The sequence below is a fragment of the Contarinia nasturtii genome, unplaced genomic scaffold, assembly GCF_009176525.2.
Source record: "Contarinia nasturtii isolate CC-2019 unplaced genomic scaffold, AAFC_CNas_1.1 Cnas_scaffold_630, whole genome shotgun sequence".
NCBI lineage: Eukaryota > Metazoa > Arthropoda > Insecta > Diptera > Cecidomyiidae > Contarinia > Contarinia nasturtii.
Window position 1 is genome coordinate 279,212 of NW_022197981.1, and position 14,976 is coordinate 294,187.

At 33.3% G+C, this 14,976-nt stretch overlaps 4 protein-coding genes and 1 long non-coding RNA gene across 5 annotated transcripts; 3 read left to right on the forward strand and 2 right to left on the reverse strand.

Moving 5' to 3' along the window:
* The first annotated feature begins 4,077 nt into the window (after window positions 1-4,077).
* Window positions 4,078-6,243, forward strand: LOC116340114. Its single transcript, XM_031766351.1, has 6 exons — window positions 4,078-4,534; window positions 4,648-4,814; window positions 5,001-5,106; window positions 5,188-5,381; window positions 5,464-5,651; window positions 5,768-6,243. Exons 1-6 carry the CDS (start codon window positions 4,473-4,475, stop codon window positions 5,879-5,881), a joined length of 831 nt encoding a protein of 276 aa, XP_031622211.1. The 5' UTR covers window positions 4,078-4,472; the 3' UTR covers window positions 5,882-6,243.
* A 662-nt stretch (window positions 6,244-6,905) lies between these two features.
* Window positions 6,906-8,394, forward strand: LOC116340157 (RNA polymerase-associated protein LEO1-like). The gene is made up of 4 exons (XM_031766450.1): window positions 6,906-7,136; window positions 7,327-7,908; window positions 8,007-8,080; window positions 8,154-8,394. Exons 1-4 carry the CDS (start codon window positions 7,034-7,036, stop codon window positions 8,199-8,201), a joined length of 807 nt encoding a protein of 268 aa, XP_031622310.1. The 5' UTR covers window positions 6,906-7,033; the 3' UTR covers window positions 8,202-8,394.
* A 192-nt stretch (window positions 8,395-8,586) lies between these two features.
* Window positions 8,587-10,455, forward strand: LOC116340118. The gene is made up of 2 exons (XR_004201057.1): window positions 8,587-9,516; window positions 9,994-10,455. It is a non-coding gene; the product is annotated as an uncharacterized LOC116340118 (long non-coding RNA).
* A 551-nt stretch (window positions 10,456-11,006) lies between these two features.
* LOC116340107 (periodic tryptophan protein 1 homolog) lies at window positions 11,007-12,897 on the reverse strand. The gene is made up of 5 exons (XM_031766340.1): window positions 12,669-12,897; window positions 12,530-12,588; window positions 12,336-12,457; window positions 11,813-12,260; window positions 11,007-11,745 (listed from the first exon to the last, which is right to left on the reverse strand). Exons 1-5 carry the CDS (start codon window positions 12,765-12,767, stop codon window positions 11,109-11,111), a joined length of 1,365 nt encoding a protein of 454 aa, XP_031622200.1. The 5' UTR covers window positions 12,768-12,897; the 3' UTR covers window positions 11,007-11,108.
* A 132-nt stretch (window positions 12,898-13,029) lies between these two features.
* On the reverse strand, window positions 13,030-14,294 carry LOC116340154 (DNA repair protein complementing XP-A cells homolog). The gene is made up of 3 exons (XM_031766439.1): window positions 14,026-14,294; window positions 13,522-13,929; window positions 13,030-13,451 (listed from the first exon to the last, which is right to left on the reverse strand). Exons 1-3 carry the CDS (start codon window positions 14,184-14,186, stop codon window positions 13,205-13,207), a joined length of 816 nt encoding a protein of 271 aa, XP_031622299.1. The 5' UTR covers window positions 14,187-14,294; the 3' UTR covers window positions 13,030-13,204.
* Window positions 14,295-14,976: the final 682 nt, after the last annotated feature.

A 14,976-nucleotide genomic window follows, 5' to 3' on the forward strand; every position in this document is an offset into this window, starting at 1 on the left:
TATAATATTCTTTATAAAAGTGTCGTGTAACGAGAAAACTAATTTTATTGCATTCGATTTGATTCGATATGATCGGCATGTTGACATCGCTGTTGTTAAAGGACAATTTCACATGCATACATTGTATATCATTTTGGACTTGTAAATGTTTCTTTTTTTAAATCGAGGACAGGGTTTATAGATACATATTTATATATATTTCTCTCTCAAAATTGTTTCCCTCTTCCCTGGTGTTTCTTGCCCCCATTTATTACTACGTTTTTTTTTATTTCTGTTATTGTTGTGTCGAATGTAATATGTAAAATTAAAAAAAAAACAAAAATCAAATTATGACCGAAAAAGTGCATTTTCATTATAAATTGAACAACAAGTTCGAAATTGAAATTAACAATCTTTTATCGTTTTAATTCATGCCACATTTTTAATTACCCCCTTTTTTAAAAGCAATTCAATTACGTTTTGAAATTGACACTCAACCCGGACAACAAACAATTAGCAGCAATAAAAATCTATTACTTGAACAAAATAATTTCACTTCAACTTACTTAATTGGGTAAAAGCAATTGATACCTTTCATACGGAAATTCGTTTTCGATCATTTTTCGAACACAAAGGTAAATATTCTCACATGTTTATTACATTTTCGATAAATAATTTAGCTGACTCAAAGGTCATTAATAAAATTGCTTTGTTAACTATAATTTCCATTAAATAATCGAATAAAAGCACCAATAAAAAAAGATTATATTTATTTTGGGCTTGTATTTTGTTATTGATTAAAAATTAATGCATATTCTAGTGGGAACAAGAATCACATGTTTGCATGTACAAATATACGTTGAATGTCACATAAATAATGTTCTCATTGGAATAATATTGATATACATTTTTCGATCGTTTTGAGTAAGGTACGTATAATTCGGAATTAGTCGAAATAAACGGCCGACAAAGTAGATTAATCGTCTCCATCTTTCGCTCTCCTCTTATCTCTCTCTTGCTCTTTTGCTCTCTCTCTCTCTCTCTCTCTCTCTATTTTGCACACAACAATCTTTTAAGATGTTGATCATACGTCCTCAAGGGAAAAATTTAAGGGGGGGTAATTGAAAAAAATCGAGAGGGGTAAGCAAAAAAGTGAAGTGTATTTTGCGAAAAGTGTACTTTTTTCGTTTTTTTTTTGCTCTTCACTTTTTTGGCGGAAATCCCTAGCAAATTGAAAGAATTCTTTGAAAATTTTCAAGGGGTAACACTTCGTCAGGGGGGGGGGGGTAATCGGACCCCTCGGACCCCTGCTGAGGACGTATGATGTTGATTCAATTTTATCCTTTTACGAAGAGAGGTGAAATCAAATTGTTATATATTGAACAAGAAGACAATGTTAATTACTTGATAATACGATTTGTGTCAAATGGAGCATGTCGTTTTTGCTATTAGTTGATTAAAAAAACAGCTTCGATTAGTGCTATTATCGAATTATGTCCGATTTTATCTTTAATTCTGTTTTCGTTTGATTAACCTCGTCTGATTTTCATGTTCATTAAATTTGTATATTGTTCCGGTGCCCATTCCAAATCAATTCATTAATTTTAACCATTCATTCCAAATGTTGGGCATAGCGTGTAGTGATACACGTTATTTTGATCGGTTTTTTGCTTTCTTACAATCCCGCTTGTAACCAAATCGACCGATAATTACAATAAACTGAAAATTAAATCAATCAGTCCATTATTTTCATTATCTGTGTCTGTGTTTGAGGTGATAATCGATTAATAAGTTGTAAAATTGGAATAAAACGAATCACAAATAGCCACTTGTACATAAAATCACCTCCCGTGTGTTCAGATCAAGCATTACTTATCCTTGTTGTTTGATACTTTATACATATAATCAATCTATCTATATATAAATTATCATTGACAATTTTACTTGTGCAAATTGCACATTGCTGATTTTGCTCTTATGTTGTATTGTTTTACTCTCACACTTTCCATCACACGATGTGGATGGTTGTGTGATTATATTCTTTATCAATATTGATGAAAATGTTATATTGAGTTAAACGATGACCATGAAACTGAAAACCCGAAAAATAATAGCAACATGACATCGATACATCGGGTGTTCATACATTTTTCTCTCCTACTGGATAAATACGATGACATAAGAGCAATGCATTGCATGTTATCAAAATACGAACAAAAGGGTGAGAGATAGCATCCGAAAAGAGGATAATGCATTTCATGCGATTTTTCTATGTTTGTTCGTGCATTTGCTTCTATGTACGCGACATAGAGAAAGAGAGAATGTGTGTGTTTGTGTATCTATGTTTGTTTGTGTTAGCTTGGAGTTGTGTCTTTGCATTTGAAGTGGCTATTTATTTCGTAAATTCGAATTTCGATCGGCAAACGAAACAAGGCAAACATTTGACCATTTTCCCATAGTGAAACTGTTACGCTCACACAAGCACAAGAGAGTGTGAGATTCAGATGAAAAGCGAATAATAGCATTCGTTAAAGAAAAGCCTCTGCTCTATATGTTGTCTAAATGGTTCGAATAGCAAAAAGCTTTTCGCCTTTATTCGGATGTTGGCAATATTTCACTGTATTGTATTACATTTTTACTACATTTGCAAAATATATGTATAGATATGCGCAAAGGCAGAGTCGCGCACCGTATAGAAAAATTGGTAAACTTAACCCGATGTCGAATGGAAACAGGAATCGGTGTATCCATGCACTGACATTATATTTTATATTGCCCGTTTGCGATGAATCTTTTGGTGGTACAAGCGCCATGCGTTTGTTGTTGTTGACACTCACAATATTTTTTTTTTCTCCATTGATATTGTATTCTGTGTTCTCGTGTCGTGTGCTTTTTTGCCCAGGTATAATTTGCGAATATATAGCACACACAATACAACAGCACACATCGAGCTACTTTCTCAACTTGCATCCTCTTGATTCCGTTTCTATCATCCGAGCACGCGAATTTGCTTCTTCATTTCTTTTATTATTCAACTACATTGGAAAATCATGGCTGATGGCACAGTATAGAATACAACACACATAAACATTGAAGTTTAAATCGGATTTCGAATACGTCGCAGACGAAATTTCGACCCGAAACGATTGACTATATCCATTTAAAATATATCATTTTTTTGGTGAAAAAAAAAAATAAGTGGAACAAAAATAATGTTGATTCGTATCGACGACGACGACGAAAACAACGGCGACGACGAGACAATACAAAAACTTTCTATTACTTGAATCAGTTTCGTTTTTTTTTGTTTCGACATAAATAGATTTAGAGAAAAAAAAGGAAGAACGACTTTCGAAAGTGGATAGAAGAGGAAAGATAAAAGAACTCATTTATTATTTGAATTCGATGCATTTAAAAATAAACGTGAAGTTTGTGTTTCCTGGATTTTATACACGCTAAAGATGCAAAGTAGCAGTAGTCTCTGAGTGAGAGAAAGAGCGAGTGGCAAAAAAAATCAATTTTCCACCATTCGCCACAGCATTTTCACGTTTATTGTTATTGTTTACGTTATATCTTCCATAGTCTGCGGATATCGAACCTGGAACTTTGTATATGATCGTGATTTTTATTTTTGTTTTTTTTTCGCTTTCTCATTGAAAGAAGAACAAGACGTATCTGCGATTAGAACATTTATTTTCCATAGAAAAAAATAATACATAGAAAAAATGCTGTTCGTTACAATAAATAGTCATTTGTCTTATAAATCAAGCAATTACAGTGCAAACATGGAACATCATTTTTTCGTGAAATAATCGCTTTAGAAAATGTGATGGACATTTTTGCTTTTCGAAAAGCGTCGACCAAAAATCCAATGAAACCAACTGAATTCGAGGGACTGGACAATGGCATATTTTTAAGATAATTTTCAGTCACCAATTGATCTCGCAACAGATAATAATGTAAACGAACGAATTTTTCTCCGATTTTGTGCTTTCTATTCTATTAATGTGTGTGATAGACGAAAAAAATCCAACAATTTTAAAGTGTTCAAGTGATAACAAAAAAAAAAATCAAATTGTTGCATTTTCAATGTATTGACTTGTATCTTTTTTAAATTATCGACATTTAATCATATTTTTGCATAAATGTAATCCATTAAATTTTCCATAAATAAATGATCCAATTATTTGCCGTCATTGAATGTGAATAATGTCCGAAAAACAATTGTATTAATTAATTTTTCAAATCAAGTAACATTATTCAATGCAAACACAACAATCTGGATACAAAGAATACAAAAGACATAATATGGTTATTGAAAAATCTTCCACTCTGAACACATTTATAATTCACGAATTGATTTGATTCAATTTGAAATGAGTTCAAATGCTTAAATATTAAGAACATTCAGATAGGCTCAATTGCAAATAAATTTAATATACACACATACAAATTATACAGAGAGCGAAAGATACAGAGAGAAAGTGATTGGGATGCATTTTTGGATCGATAAACGATCACAAGCATGTGGCTTTGGACGAGCCAGAGCAGGATTGTAAGTTAAATTTATTTATATCAAATAAAAACCATTAATTTTTTATTATGAAATTAAATGAATATTCTCGAAAATTAACAAAAAAAAAAACCACTTACAAATTTGCGACTTAGTGTGGCCGCCTCGTTGTCAGGCAGCGGATACGATTTTTATCATCCACCACGACGGAATAAATCAATGCTAACACCAGTTCATCGGTTTCCAAATACAGAATGTCGAAACGTGAATCGACCAAATGTTCATCGACCCAACGTCCATCGTTCAAATATCCATCATCAAGGTTTGTATACTATAAATCTTAATTTGGAAAACTGAATGACACCCAGAAGACACAAGCTATCATTAATTAAACAATGACATTTATGAAGACTTTACAATGTTTTATGGCATTGATTGAAATTTTCTAATCAAAAGTTTATACTGATAATGATTCAATTAAATTCGATTTAATTTGATCTAAATTTAGAGCATCATCAGCATCATACATCTCGTGCACATCATGAAATTCAAACACATGCTGAGGTTAACACATCATACGGTGAACCAGCCGATTTTCCTGTTTTACACCAATAGTAAGCACATTATCGAATATATTTTTCTCATTTTTACCATTTTCGTAATTTTTACATGACTTTTGCCTGAAATTAATACAGTCAATCACATTTGCCAATCGAATTGGGACAAGGAACGTTAAGAATGAATGCAATTCAACCGTCGAATGAAATTTTGGCTGATGAACGTGCAAATGTTGTGGACGCTGTAAATTCAACGGATTCACAAGTTTTACCCAGTCATTTAAAGTGTGGTATGTGGGCATCGCTTGCATTGGCTACAGTTTTTCTGGCAGGTTTGTATTGTTTCATTGATTTCAATAATAATTTTTTTAATGTTTGATTTTCAACAATTTATTCTCATCGTTTTCCGTGCAGCGTTTCAAGGGAGCGGTTTAGAGATTTTGATCTTTTGTGCTTTTTCGGCGACATTTTTTGTCGCTGCTTGTACAGTTTCATTGTGTCGTCGACCACGTAACTTGAGTATTTCACCTCCCCAGCTAAGTGCTGTCACAACAAATGTGAACGATATTGAAATAGCGCATCTGGACCAGCATGAACCACATGTAAAAATCTCCCATTTTTAAAAATGAAATTTCACCATGAAAATACTACGATAAACGTTCAAACTGTATATTCCATTTATTTCACTCATGTATCAAATATATTGCTTTATTTACAGGTTCCGAATGTAATTGACCCAATAGCTCCACCTCCGCCATATCACATTGCCATTTTGAATGATAACCCAAAGATTGACGACTCTCCACCCTCTTACGATAAACTTATCATATAAAGAAAAATCGCTTAAAAATGTATCTTATGTTCATCGAAAAGTTTTATTTTCGTTCGTTTTTGTGCTATCACACTTCCGCTACTCCCGAATCTTTTTCATCAAATTCAATACTTTATCCAAAAAAAGTAAATGAAAACGAGACACAAAATACGGATTATTGAGAGAGAAATTAGATCTTTGTTGCTGACTTTCATAAGGACAAAGAAAAAAACACACATTAATTATAATACAATCTACTAGTAGAGGCACACAACACACAAAAAGAAAACAAAATAAAACTAAATCTTGCATGACAAAACTAAAAAAAATACCTTATTTATTTTTAAACGTGTGTTTTATTGGATGATACGTTCGAAATTATTGGATATTTTAGAGCTAAATGACTATACTATGAACTATGAATAAAACAAATATTAAATCAGGAAAAATACAGTGTTTCTATGTCTCCTTAGATTTTTGAACATTCAATGATTTTTCTAGTCTTATGAGGATTTCCTCAAAAAAAAAAAAAAAAAAAAAAAAAAATTAAGAAATGATTCTGATCGTTTTTTGTGCATGAAGCGCCAAATACCAGGTCAATTGTTGCAGATGTAGCTCGAGGTGACTGAACCAGAAATGATAAATTAACAAATGGCAAAAAACAACAACATTCAAATGAAAACAATAACGTGAGTAATATATGTTGCATTGCGGTTACTGGTGGTATACTGTAATAAAATCTGCATGTCTCTGTCTCCCGGAAAAGACATATTTTTTTGGCCCATGAACGAAAGCCATAACTAGAAGAAAATGCATACGCATATGTTTTTGTGCAAAATATTTATTCGAATGTCATTTGCTAAGACCTGAGATACGTTAAGCCAACAACAAAAAAAATATAATAATAATTTGCTTACATCGCGTCGAATTGAAGGTGAGTGTATGAAAGAAAAAAGAGTTGACAAATGCAATCCAGAGCAAATAATAAACAATATGACCGCTATATAAAATGGCACACATTTCAAATTGGCAACCATTGAGTATTCAGTGTTCAAGTGAATTATCACATTTAACTTGTTCAAGTCGAAACATTTTCCATTTGACTTTCTTCAGTCGTATTTTGTGCAGTTCCATTGTCTTTGGCAGCAAGTGATTCCACATTTTCGCATAACAATGAATCAAATCAGTTTTGCATTGTGTTTCATCGTCGTTATTTGTGCCGTGTGCCACATTCAGGCGACTCCACTCCGGAACGAAGTGGCGGAAGATCAAAAATGTAAGGATTTATGTAAATTATGTAAATGTATTGGATTTTATTGTGGTGATGAGTGTATTTGTGAATGCAATAATAAAGATGATGAAAGTGAGTGTCGACTTATTTCGGATCAAACGAGTTATTAATCATTCATTCTTTTTCCCATTTTGCATTGTTTGCTCTTCTCATTCGTTGCTCATTTCATCAACAGATGTGAATTGTGTGGAAGACATGCAAGCCAATTGTGAAGAGGCAAATATTCCATTTCAAGTATTGATTCAAGGACAATCTGGTAGCCGTTTTGTTCGTAGTTTATTGTCGGAAGATTCAGTTGCACGCAAAGCAACCGATCCAAAGAAACGATCAACAATTACCATCTTCTCGCCAAAAGAAGAAGAGGAAAGCGTTGCAGTAGAGACTGTTGAAGCCATTGCCGAATCACCTGAAGCCGAAAGCAAAGCTGCCGATGAATCACAACAAACTGAAGATAAATCAGCCGATGATGAATCATCCAGCAAGTCAAGAGACGCCGATGAAGACAAAAAATTGAACAAACGTGAAGCCGACAGTGACAGTGACAGTGATTCTGCTGATGAATCAGGTGTTGCAGCCGTTATTGAATTAGCCGACAATGATTCGAGTAAAGATGGATCCAAGAAAGACGAATCATCCACCGAACCAACAGTTGGACAAGCTTTACTACCACTTGCACCACTTGGATTGAAGTTTTTGCCACTCCAATTGGGAGCCATCAATCTTGGAGCATTCAGAACCAATCTCGGACTTCAAAAGAGTAAGTTTCAATTGCATGTTTACAAATATTGCATTGTTATATATGCAATTTATCTGACATTCATTATTCATTTGTTCTTTTTTTTATTTCTCACACAGATCTCCTCAAAACGAACACACTTCTTCCACTCCAAGTGAAGCTTGCTGGTCTCAAGACGCGATTGGGTCTATTGGTAAGGAATGGATTTTTTTAACCATTTTTTTTTTGTTCTGATGAATTTTTTCGTTTTATCATTTTCATTACAGCCAATTGCACCAATTGCACCACTTGCTCCAATTGCGCCAATCATTTAAAAAGTATTGAAATGACTTTTTATGTTCATTTCTTATTAACTATTTTTGTTGTTGTTTGTATTTATTTATTCTTTTTCTTTTTGTGTGTAAAAATTAAATATTTATTTGAAAGTTGTACAGAGAATTGTTAGCAGAATTTAAAATGTTCAAAGCAAAGTATTTATGAATAATAAATATATGAAAATTTAACAAATTCCTCGATTTTTAGTGGCTTTGGCCATATGCCACTTCACTTTTTTGCCAGCTACATGCTTCGAAAAACTTGATTTCCTTTGATCCAATTGTTTAGTTTTCCGATGTTGTTTGAGATTTTTTTTCATCGCTTGAAACATTGTGATTTTTCAAAAAAAAAAAAAAAAAAAAAATCATTTCAGCGTGGCAAATTTCAAAGTGGTCGAAACAATGAAATTCGATAAAATATTGAAACAATCGTTTGTCCACTCTGATTGACGGTTAAATTTCATTTCAAAACCGTCGTGATTAAAAACAAAATTCACATTTTTGTTTGTTTCTTGACATTAAATCTGAATACATTGTTAACGACGACCACAAACATTCAGACGATTTATTGAGAAGCACAAACTGCTTTTGTGCATTTTTTTAAATTTCTATGAATTGTAAAAGTGTGCAATCAATATTAGATTTTATTTTTTAGCGATTGAATTGAATGGATCTGAAATTGGTGCCATAAAATTTTGTTAACAAAGCATAAACCAATTTCGTTTTTGATAATTAGTTTAAATGAAGTAGTTTTCCAGGTCCAACAAAGTGAATATAAACAATCGCACATTCATATTATTATTTCAGTAATTTTTGTTCTAGCTAACAAAGTAAATGCCTATATTAAAAATATTCTTTCATCTGTTGTTGATATTCGTCTAGCTCGCATATGGCGATAATCCGAAAATTTCATATTGAACAAATTTCAACAATAGATTCATCGAAGAAATATGTTTGATTTTTTTTCTGTGCGCAATCTCATATATGCCGCTAATTTCAGCTGTATCACGAACATAGTGTGTGTTTTATTATTGTGTATGAGCATCATACGATACAGCTGCTCTATTCCCCTTCATTCACACAAAGAACGAGCGTTGAGTATTCACATATGAATGAAATTCAGTCATCGTTCTGCTTTCGGCGTGTATAGACATCACACACTCAAATCCAAAGTGAAACTAAATTACATCTTAGTTGAGAATGATGGCTCGTGCTTTCGTCAAATGGTTGGAAATCCAGTCCTTTCTTATTCATTTCTAAAATTCGTTATCGAGTGTAAATGAATTTCTGGCGATTTAAAAATCTCGATTTTCTCGTAAGTAATAATTTGTACTTATTAAAATACGATACACCTCCGAACAAACACAAGAAACTAAATGAAATTCAAAAGCAAAAAATCTACTTCGTGTAAATCAAATTCGGGTATTTTCACTACGAAATTCATGTTTCAATCGAAGATTGTGTTTTAAAAAATTGTATTTTTTTATTCATTTAAATATTTTTTCGTGAATTTCCGAAAGCAAAAATCGATTTATTTTTTAGCGTTATTTCATTGTGTTACTTGTGTCATTGTATATGGAGGAGAAATAGTATACACATATGTACACATATGACGGCATGTATACACGACCATATGTGTGCGATATGTGTATATTTTTGTAAAAAAATATTCAGGGCTGGATAGATTCAAGCGTTATGATTTATTTTTTTCATTTTTTACATTTTATTGAACTATTTTCAAAAAATAAAGCCTATGTTTGTAATATCTGAACAAAATTCTTTTTCCTAACAGATTTATTGAAAAATCAATATAAAAACATAAATCGAGAAAAAAAATGGCGAAAATTTTTTTTTGCCACGTCAGGATTCGAACCTCGATTCGAAAAAACCATCGGAACTGTGAAAAAAATTGGATTTTCATAGAAAATGGTAAATGAAATTACAAGAAAAAGGCCGCTTATCGGAGAGAGAGAGACGATAATTAGGTATAATTGGGGACTGACCTTTTTCCGCCCTTTGAGATATTGCATCAAAGCACTTCCAAGAGGCATGCATCTAGAAGACACTTATAGCACCAGCTCATCCCGCCGCTGGTTGAGACCTTAACGACTCGGCTATCTTCCCTTGGCGATGAAAGTGCGCTAAAGTCGCATCACATATTTTGGACAGTTCACAGCTGACATTGACATTGTACAAAGCGACTTGCATGTGCGCATTTAACAACTAAATACATCCAAACAATCGTCAAACTAAATCCAATGTGTTTTATTTTCTTGTTATATCACAAAAGCAATTTATAAATATCGAAAAATTTTGAATTTTCTTTTTTATTTAGCATTTGTTTGAAAAAATCTTGTAGCGAAAATGGTTTATCAATGCTGGAGCTTCGAGATACAGTTTGACAAGAGCTTGGAAAAAAGCTTTTGTTTTAAAAGCGAAAAGCAAGATGTCGTTACTGGCAACCGCGCCAAATAATTAAATCATCGTTCTCATTAAGAAAATATTTTCAATTGTCTCGGCTTTCGAAATAATGAACTTGTTTCCGGTAAAGTATCCAGCGTATGGCGATCCATAAAAAATGTTTGTATTAAACCCAGTAGAAAAAAATGAGTAAATTTGAATAACTCAACGCTTTATACCATTTCTCCACTCGTATCTAATTAACATTCAAAGCTTCAGCCCAATAAAAGCTGTTCACAAATGTAGAATAAATGCGAGTGGAGCAGGTCATATAAAAATGGTACAAAAAACTGTTATAATTTCATAGTCATTCTTTCTTTAAGAAAAATAACACATCTTCTTCAATTCGAAAACATAAAAAGTGATTTTATTTAAATTGATTTAAAAAAATAATGAATAATTTCATTTGGTTATTTATAAACAAAAATAAGAATTTCTGTATCGTAATTATGCGTTAAATTGTCGCTTAACAACTTCGAAATCTCGAACATCAATGACACGAAGTTGTTTTTGTTTGTTGTCACCGCCAACGGCCAACGTAAATCCATTGTCATAAGAAATGTCTGCGCATTGAATACGACCGATGCCAACTTCATTTTCATGAATTAATGTTGGAGCTGTGCTTGAATTATATCGCCATACTTTCAGAACACCATCGGCCGATGTGGTGGTGAGCATACCGTCTTGCATATGATTGACGAGAATGCCGCTGATTTCATCACTGTGTGCTTGTATATTCCAGATACTGTTGCCCTCTTGACGAATATCACAATAGTGAATGAAACCATTGTTTAGGCCAACAAAATAGTAGTTTGTATTATGTGGATTCCAGTAGACCCGTTCCACTTCGGTTCCAGTGAATGACCATTGTTTGAAACTCGTATCGATTTCGCTTGGATCACGGCAATCAAACAATTTAACAGTACCATCACAACTGCCAGTCAATAGCATTTGCGCTTCGGTCGGATGGAATTTAATTGATTGCACTTTTTCTTGGAATGCACGAATTGTGGTATGTGGCTGCAATTCGTCTAAATCCCATAAAATTACAGACTGATCAACGGACCCACTTGCCAAAATGTGTCTGAAACAAAATTTTTTTTTTATCATTTTATGAGCATTTTAAAACGCACTTTGAGCTATTTACTTACGGAAAATTTGTATTCCAAGATAAATCTAATACAGCATCTGTATGTCCAAATTTTTCGATGCCCTTTTTTCGTTTGCCTTTTGAACCTAATTTAACAGCCGGTTCGAGCGTGTCTTGAATATCCAAATCCCAAATTGTGATGATCGGATCAATACAACCGATGGCACACATATTGCCGTTATCTTTGCTCTCTGGATCATAATTCATCCATTCAATGCAAAGTGGAAAACTTGGTAACAGAAAATCATGATGTACATAAAAACTGTTTTCTTCCTCATTATAAACGTACACCTCCAGCGATGAAGCGTCGTCATCAACGTGCCCAACAAGTAGTAAATTGTCTGTCGGTTTGATGAGATCATCTTCAGCCTCTGAATCTTCTCCGTCACTGATGTGCTCATCCGGATCAACGACAGCTATATCACTCACTGCAGCCACTTGAGTTGCGTCTGAAATTATAATCACAATTGTTGCATTAAAAATAAACACACAAAGAGAAAAAAATGCGGTATTCTGGAAATTACCTTCTTCATCGTAGTCGGCAAAATTGAACTCGTCGTCTGGATTTCGTGACTGTGGTTCGACACCATCAGAAGTGTCCATATTTTCATCGTTTTCGTCGTCATCGTCCTCATTTTCCTCGTCACTAAAAATGAACACAAAACAAATCAATTCTCTTTGCGCTCAAAGCATTGTGGTGTATAAAATTAAAACTTACTCTAACTCTTTTTTTGTAGACGAAATAACTCTGGCTAATTCTTCTCGCGTTAAAGTCACCTGAAATGGATGGCATTTTCATTTTCATTTACTTAATGAAATTGCGTTAATGTTTTGAATTGAATGTAAACAATAGAAACCTTGTCTGGATTCTCTTTGGCAACACCACGCTTCACAAACGATATGCAGGGAATAAAGTTGACGACCGCTTGATCTTGTTCAATTTGTTCTTCTTCCATTTTTTGTTGTTACCGCAAATTTTTTATCACGTTCAATTAAAATCGAATCCAAAATTGAAATAAAAATTCACTTCCCCGCTTCAATATCGTGTACACAGAGCACGTGGAAACGACCAATGACAAATTTGTATACAGCCATTTGACAGATGAGAAAAACTGATTGAACAATGTATGAAATCTGTATTATCGATTTTTTTTTTTTGGAGTCAAGAAAGGTAATGAAACAAAATCGACCGACACAAACACAATGAAGATTTTTCGCTTAATTTTTGTGACCTCATGCAAATTTATTGAATCACGGTGTTTTTTTGTACAAAATTTTATAATATTAAGGACAATAAGTAGATTTACTTTTAAGAAATAATATAGATGTATTTTGGGTTGCTTAAGGTTGCTTAATGTTGCTTATGTGGACCGATGAGGGCTGAGTATTTTTTTTACATTTTTTCAAATGTTTCAATAAAACCGCAAATGGTGCATTTGTGTGTATAATTATCTTCTTCCTCGTGATATGTCTCTTCGCCGTATTCATGTGCATGTGGTGCCTGTGTTGTGCGATCATATAAACTGCTTCGCATTTCCATTCGCAATTGTTTCATATTTTTGTTGTATTTCTTCAGTTTGGCTCGATCGCGTTTTTCATCACGTAAATCACGCTCCTCCATGAGACGCTCCTCGGTACCCCTGAAGCAAAGATAGCAAAAGGACTTCGTTAGCTATTATTAATGTATTTTTTTTTAACTATCCAACATACCAAACTTCTAATGCTCGTTTCTCCACTTCTAAATGCAAATACAATTTCATTTCGCCCCATCTGACATTATGTGGATTTTTGCGGACGATACACTTGAGTGGCGGTTCACGTTTATCCAAATCACAATCTTTCAATAAATATTCATTCTTGGCTTCGGTACGAGTTATAAGTGAATGTTTGTCGTCCGGATCGCGACATTTATCACAAACCGAATAACCAAAATTCTTCAACAGATACGACTCAATGAATTGTTCATTACATTCCAAACATGTATCGTATTGTACAGGAATCGGTAGGATTTCTTCAATTACATCGGGTTTTTCGACACATTCTGGTGTTTCGGTAAAAATTTCTTGCTCAATGAGAAAACCACCACCACTGTCAATTAGCTTTGTGGCACGTGTTACACTGAGTCAATGAAAAAAAGAGACAAAAACTATTAAATGATCTGATCAATGGAATTTGAAATTCAAAACATTTGAAACTTTGATGGTTTTCTTTTACCTTTTTGTTGTCGTTGCCGTTTCATTCTTGGATTGTTCGCCATTTTCATTGGATTTTGGACGAGAATACGGATGAAGACAAAGCTTGGATGCTTTTATATTTCGTGCCTTTTCGCGATTTCGGGCAATTCGAGCAAGCTCTGCTTCACTCAATGTCGACATGATGCTATTTGCACGACTTTTTTTTCACTTGTGAATATTACTACACAAAACACCAGAAGTGAGAACAACTACACGATTGTTTTGATGAACAGCTTTGGCGCAATCACATTGACACTTCAATCAAACAATTTTAGATATTTGACAGATGTTCTCTAAGCATGTATATGTAAGCAAAAATGGCGCAATAGTTCAATCTATTTCTTGGTGGACCACACAAAGTTTTTTTTTATTCTTTAAGTTTTTATATAAAATGCCGCTTTTGATGCACATTGAATGACGACAGGTTTGCCAGAATTTGGCAATCGTTGAACCCACAATTGATTCGCTTAGAATTGAACGAATTTTGCCTTCGATTTTTTCCATAATAATGAAATATTCACCGAATCTCGTTGATGTATGTATTAAAGACAAAATTAACAAATTTTATGTATTTTTTTACGTTTTCCGACAAATGGTCATTTGTTGACATTGGTCAAAGTACTGTAGATCGTTAAAAAATACTTCAGACTATTCAAATATACAATAGAAATTAACATTGACTGAAAGCATTTGTAATTCGGCCAATTCGTGTCAAATATCGTCTAGTATTCTCTCTCTCTCTCTCTCTCTCTCTCTCTCTCTCTCTCTCTCTCTCTACTGAGCTCTTTTTTTCAATAATATTGTTTTATTTTTTGTGTTAATGATTTCATGTGTGTGTGTGTCTTTAGTCTTTAGTTTTTTTAGTTTTTGGATTAGTGAAAATATTTAAATAAATAAATAAAATCTTACTATGAAATAATAAGCAAATGCA

What these genes read in the sequence shown, in the direction of transcription:
- LOC116340114 (XM_031766351.1), top strand. Translation starts at nt 4,473, where the DNA reads ATGCATTTTTGGATCGATAAACGATCACAAGCATGTGGCTTTGGACGA. An exon ending in GGACGAGCCAGAGCAGGATT is followed by an intron (nt 4,535 to 4,647) that starts GTAAGTTAAATT and finishes TTTGCGACTTAG; the next exon opens with TGTGGCCGCCTCGTTGTCAG. An exon ending in TTTCCTGTTTTACACCAATA is followed by an intron (nt 5,107 to 5,187) that starts GTAAGCACATTA and finishes AAATTAATACAG; the next exon opens with TCAATCACATTTGCCAATCG.
- LOC116340157 (XM_031766450.1), top strand. Translation starts at nt 7,034, where the DNA reads ATGAATCAAATCAGTTTTGCATTGTGTTTCATCGTCGTTATTTGTGCC. An exon ending in AGTGGCGGAAGATCAAAAAT is followed by an intron (nt 7,137 to 7,326) that starts GTAAGGATTTAT and finishes TTTCATCAACAG; the next exon opens with ATGTGAATTGTGTGGAAGAC. An exon ending in CAATCTCGGACTTCAAAAGA is followed by an intron (nt 7,909 to 8,006) that starts GTAAGTTTCAAT and finishes TTTCTCACACAG; the next exon opens with ATCTCCTCAAAACGAACACA.
- LOC116340107 (XM_031766340.1), bottom strand. Translation starts at nt 12,767, where the DNA reads ATGGAAGAAGAACAAATTGAACAAGATCAAGCGGTCGTCAACTTTATT. An exon ending in TGCCGACTACGATGAAGAAG is followed by an intron (nt 12,261 to 12,335) that starts GTAATTTCCAGA and finishes TTATAATTTCAG; the next exon opens with ACGCAACTCAAGTGGCTGCA. An exon ending in TCTTGGAATACAAATTTTCC is followed by an intron (nt 11,746 to 11,812) that starts GTAAGTAAATAG and finishes ATTTTGTTTCAG; the next exon opens with ACACATTTTGGCAAGTGGGT.
- LOC116340154 (XM_031766439.1), bottom strand. Translation starts at nt 14,186, where the DNA reads ATGTCGACATTGAGTGAAGCAGAGCTTGCTCGAATTGCCCGAAATCGC. An exon ending in ACGGCAACGACAACAAAAAG is followed by an intron (nt 13,930 to 14,025) that starts GTAAAAGAAAAC and finishes TCATTGACTCAG; the next exon opens with TGTAACACGTGCCACAAAGC. An exon ending in AAACGAGCATTAGAAGTTTG is followed by an intron (nt 13,452 to 13,521) that starts GTATGTTGGATA and finishes TCTTTGCTTCAG; the next exon opens with GGGTACCGAGGAGCGTCTCA.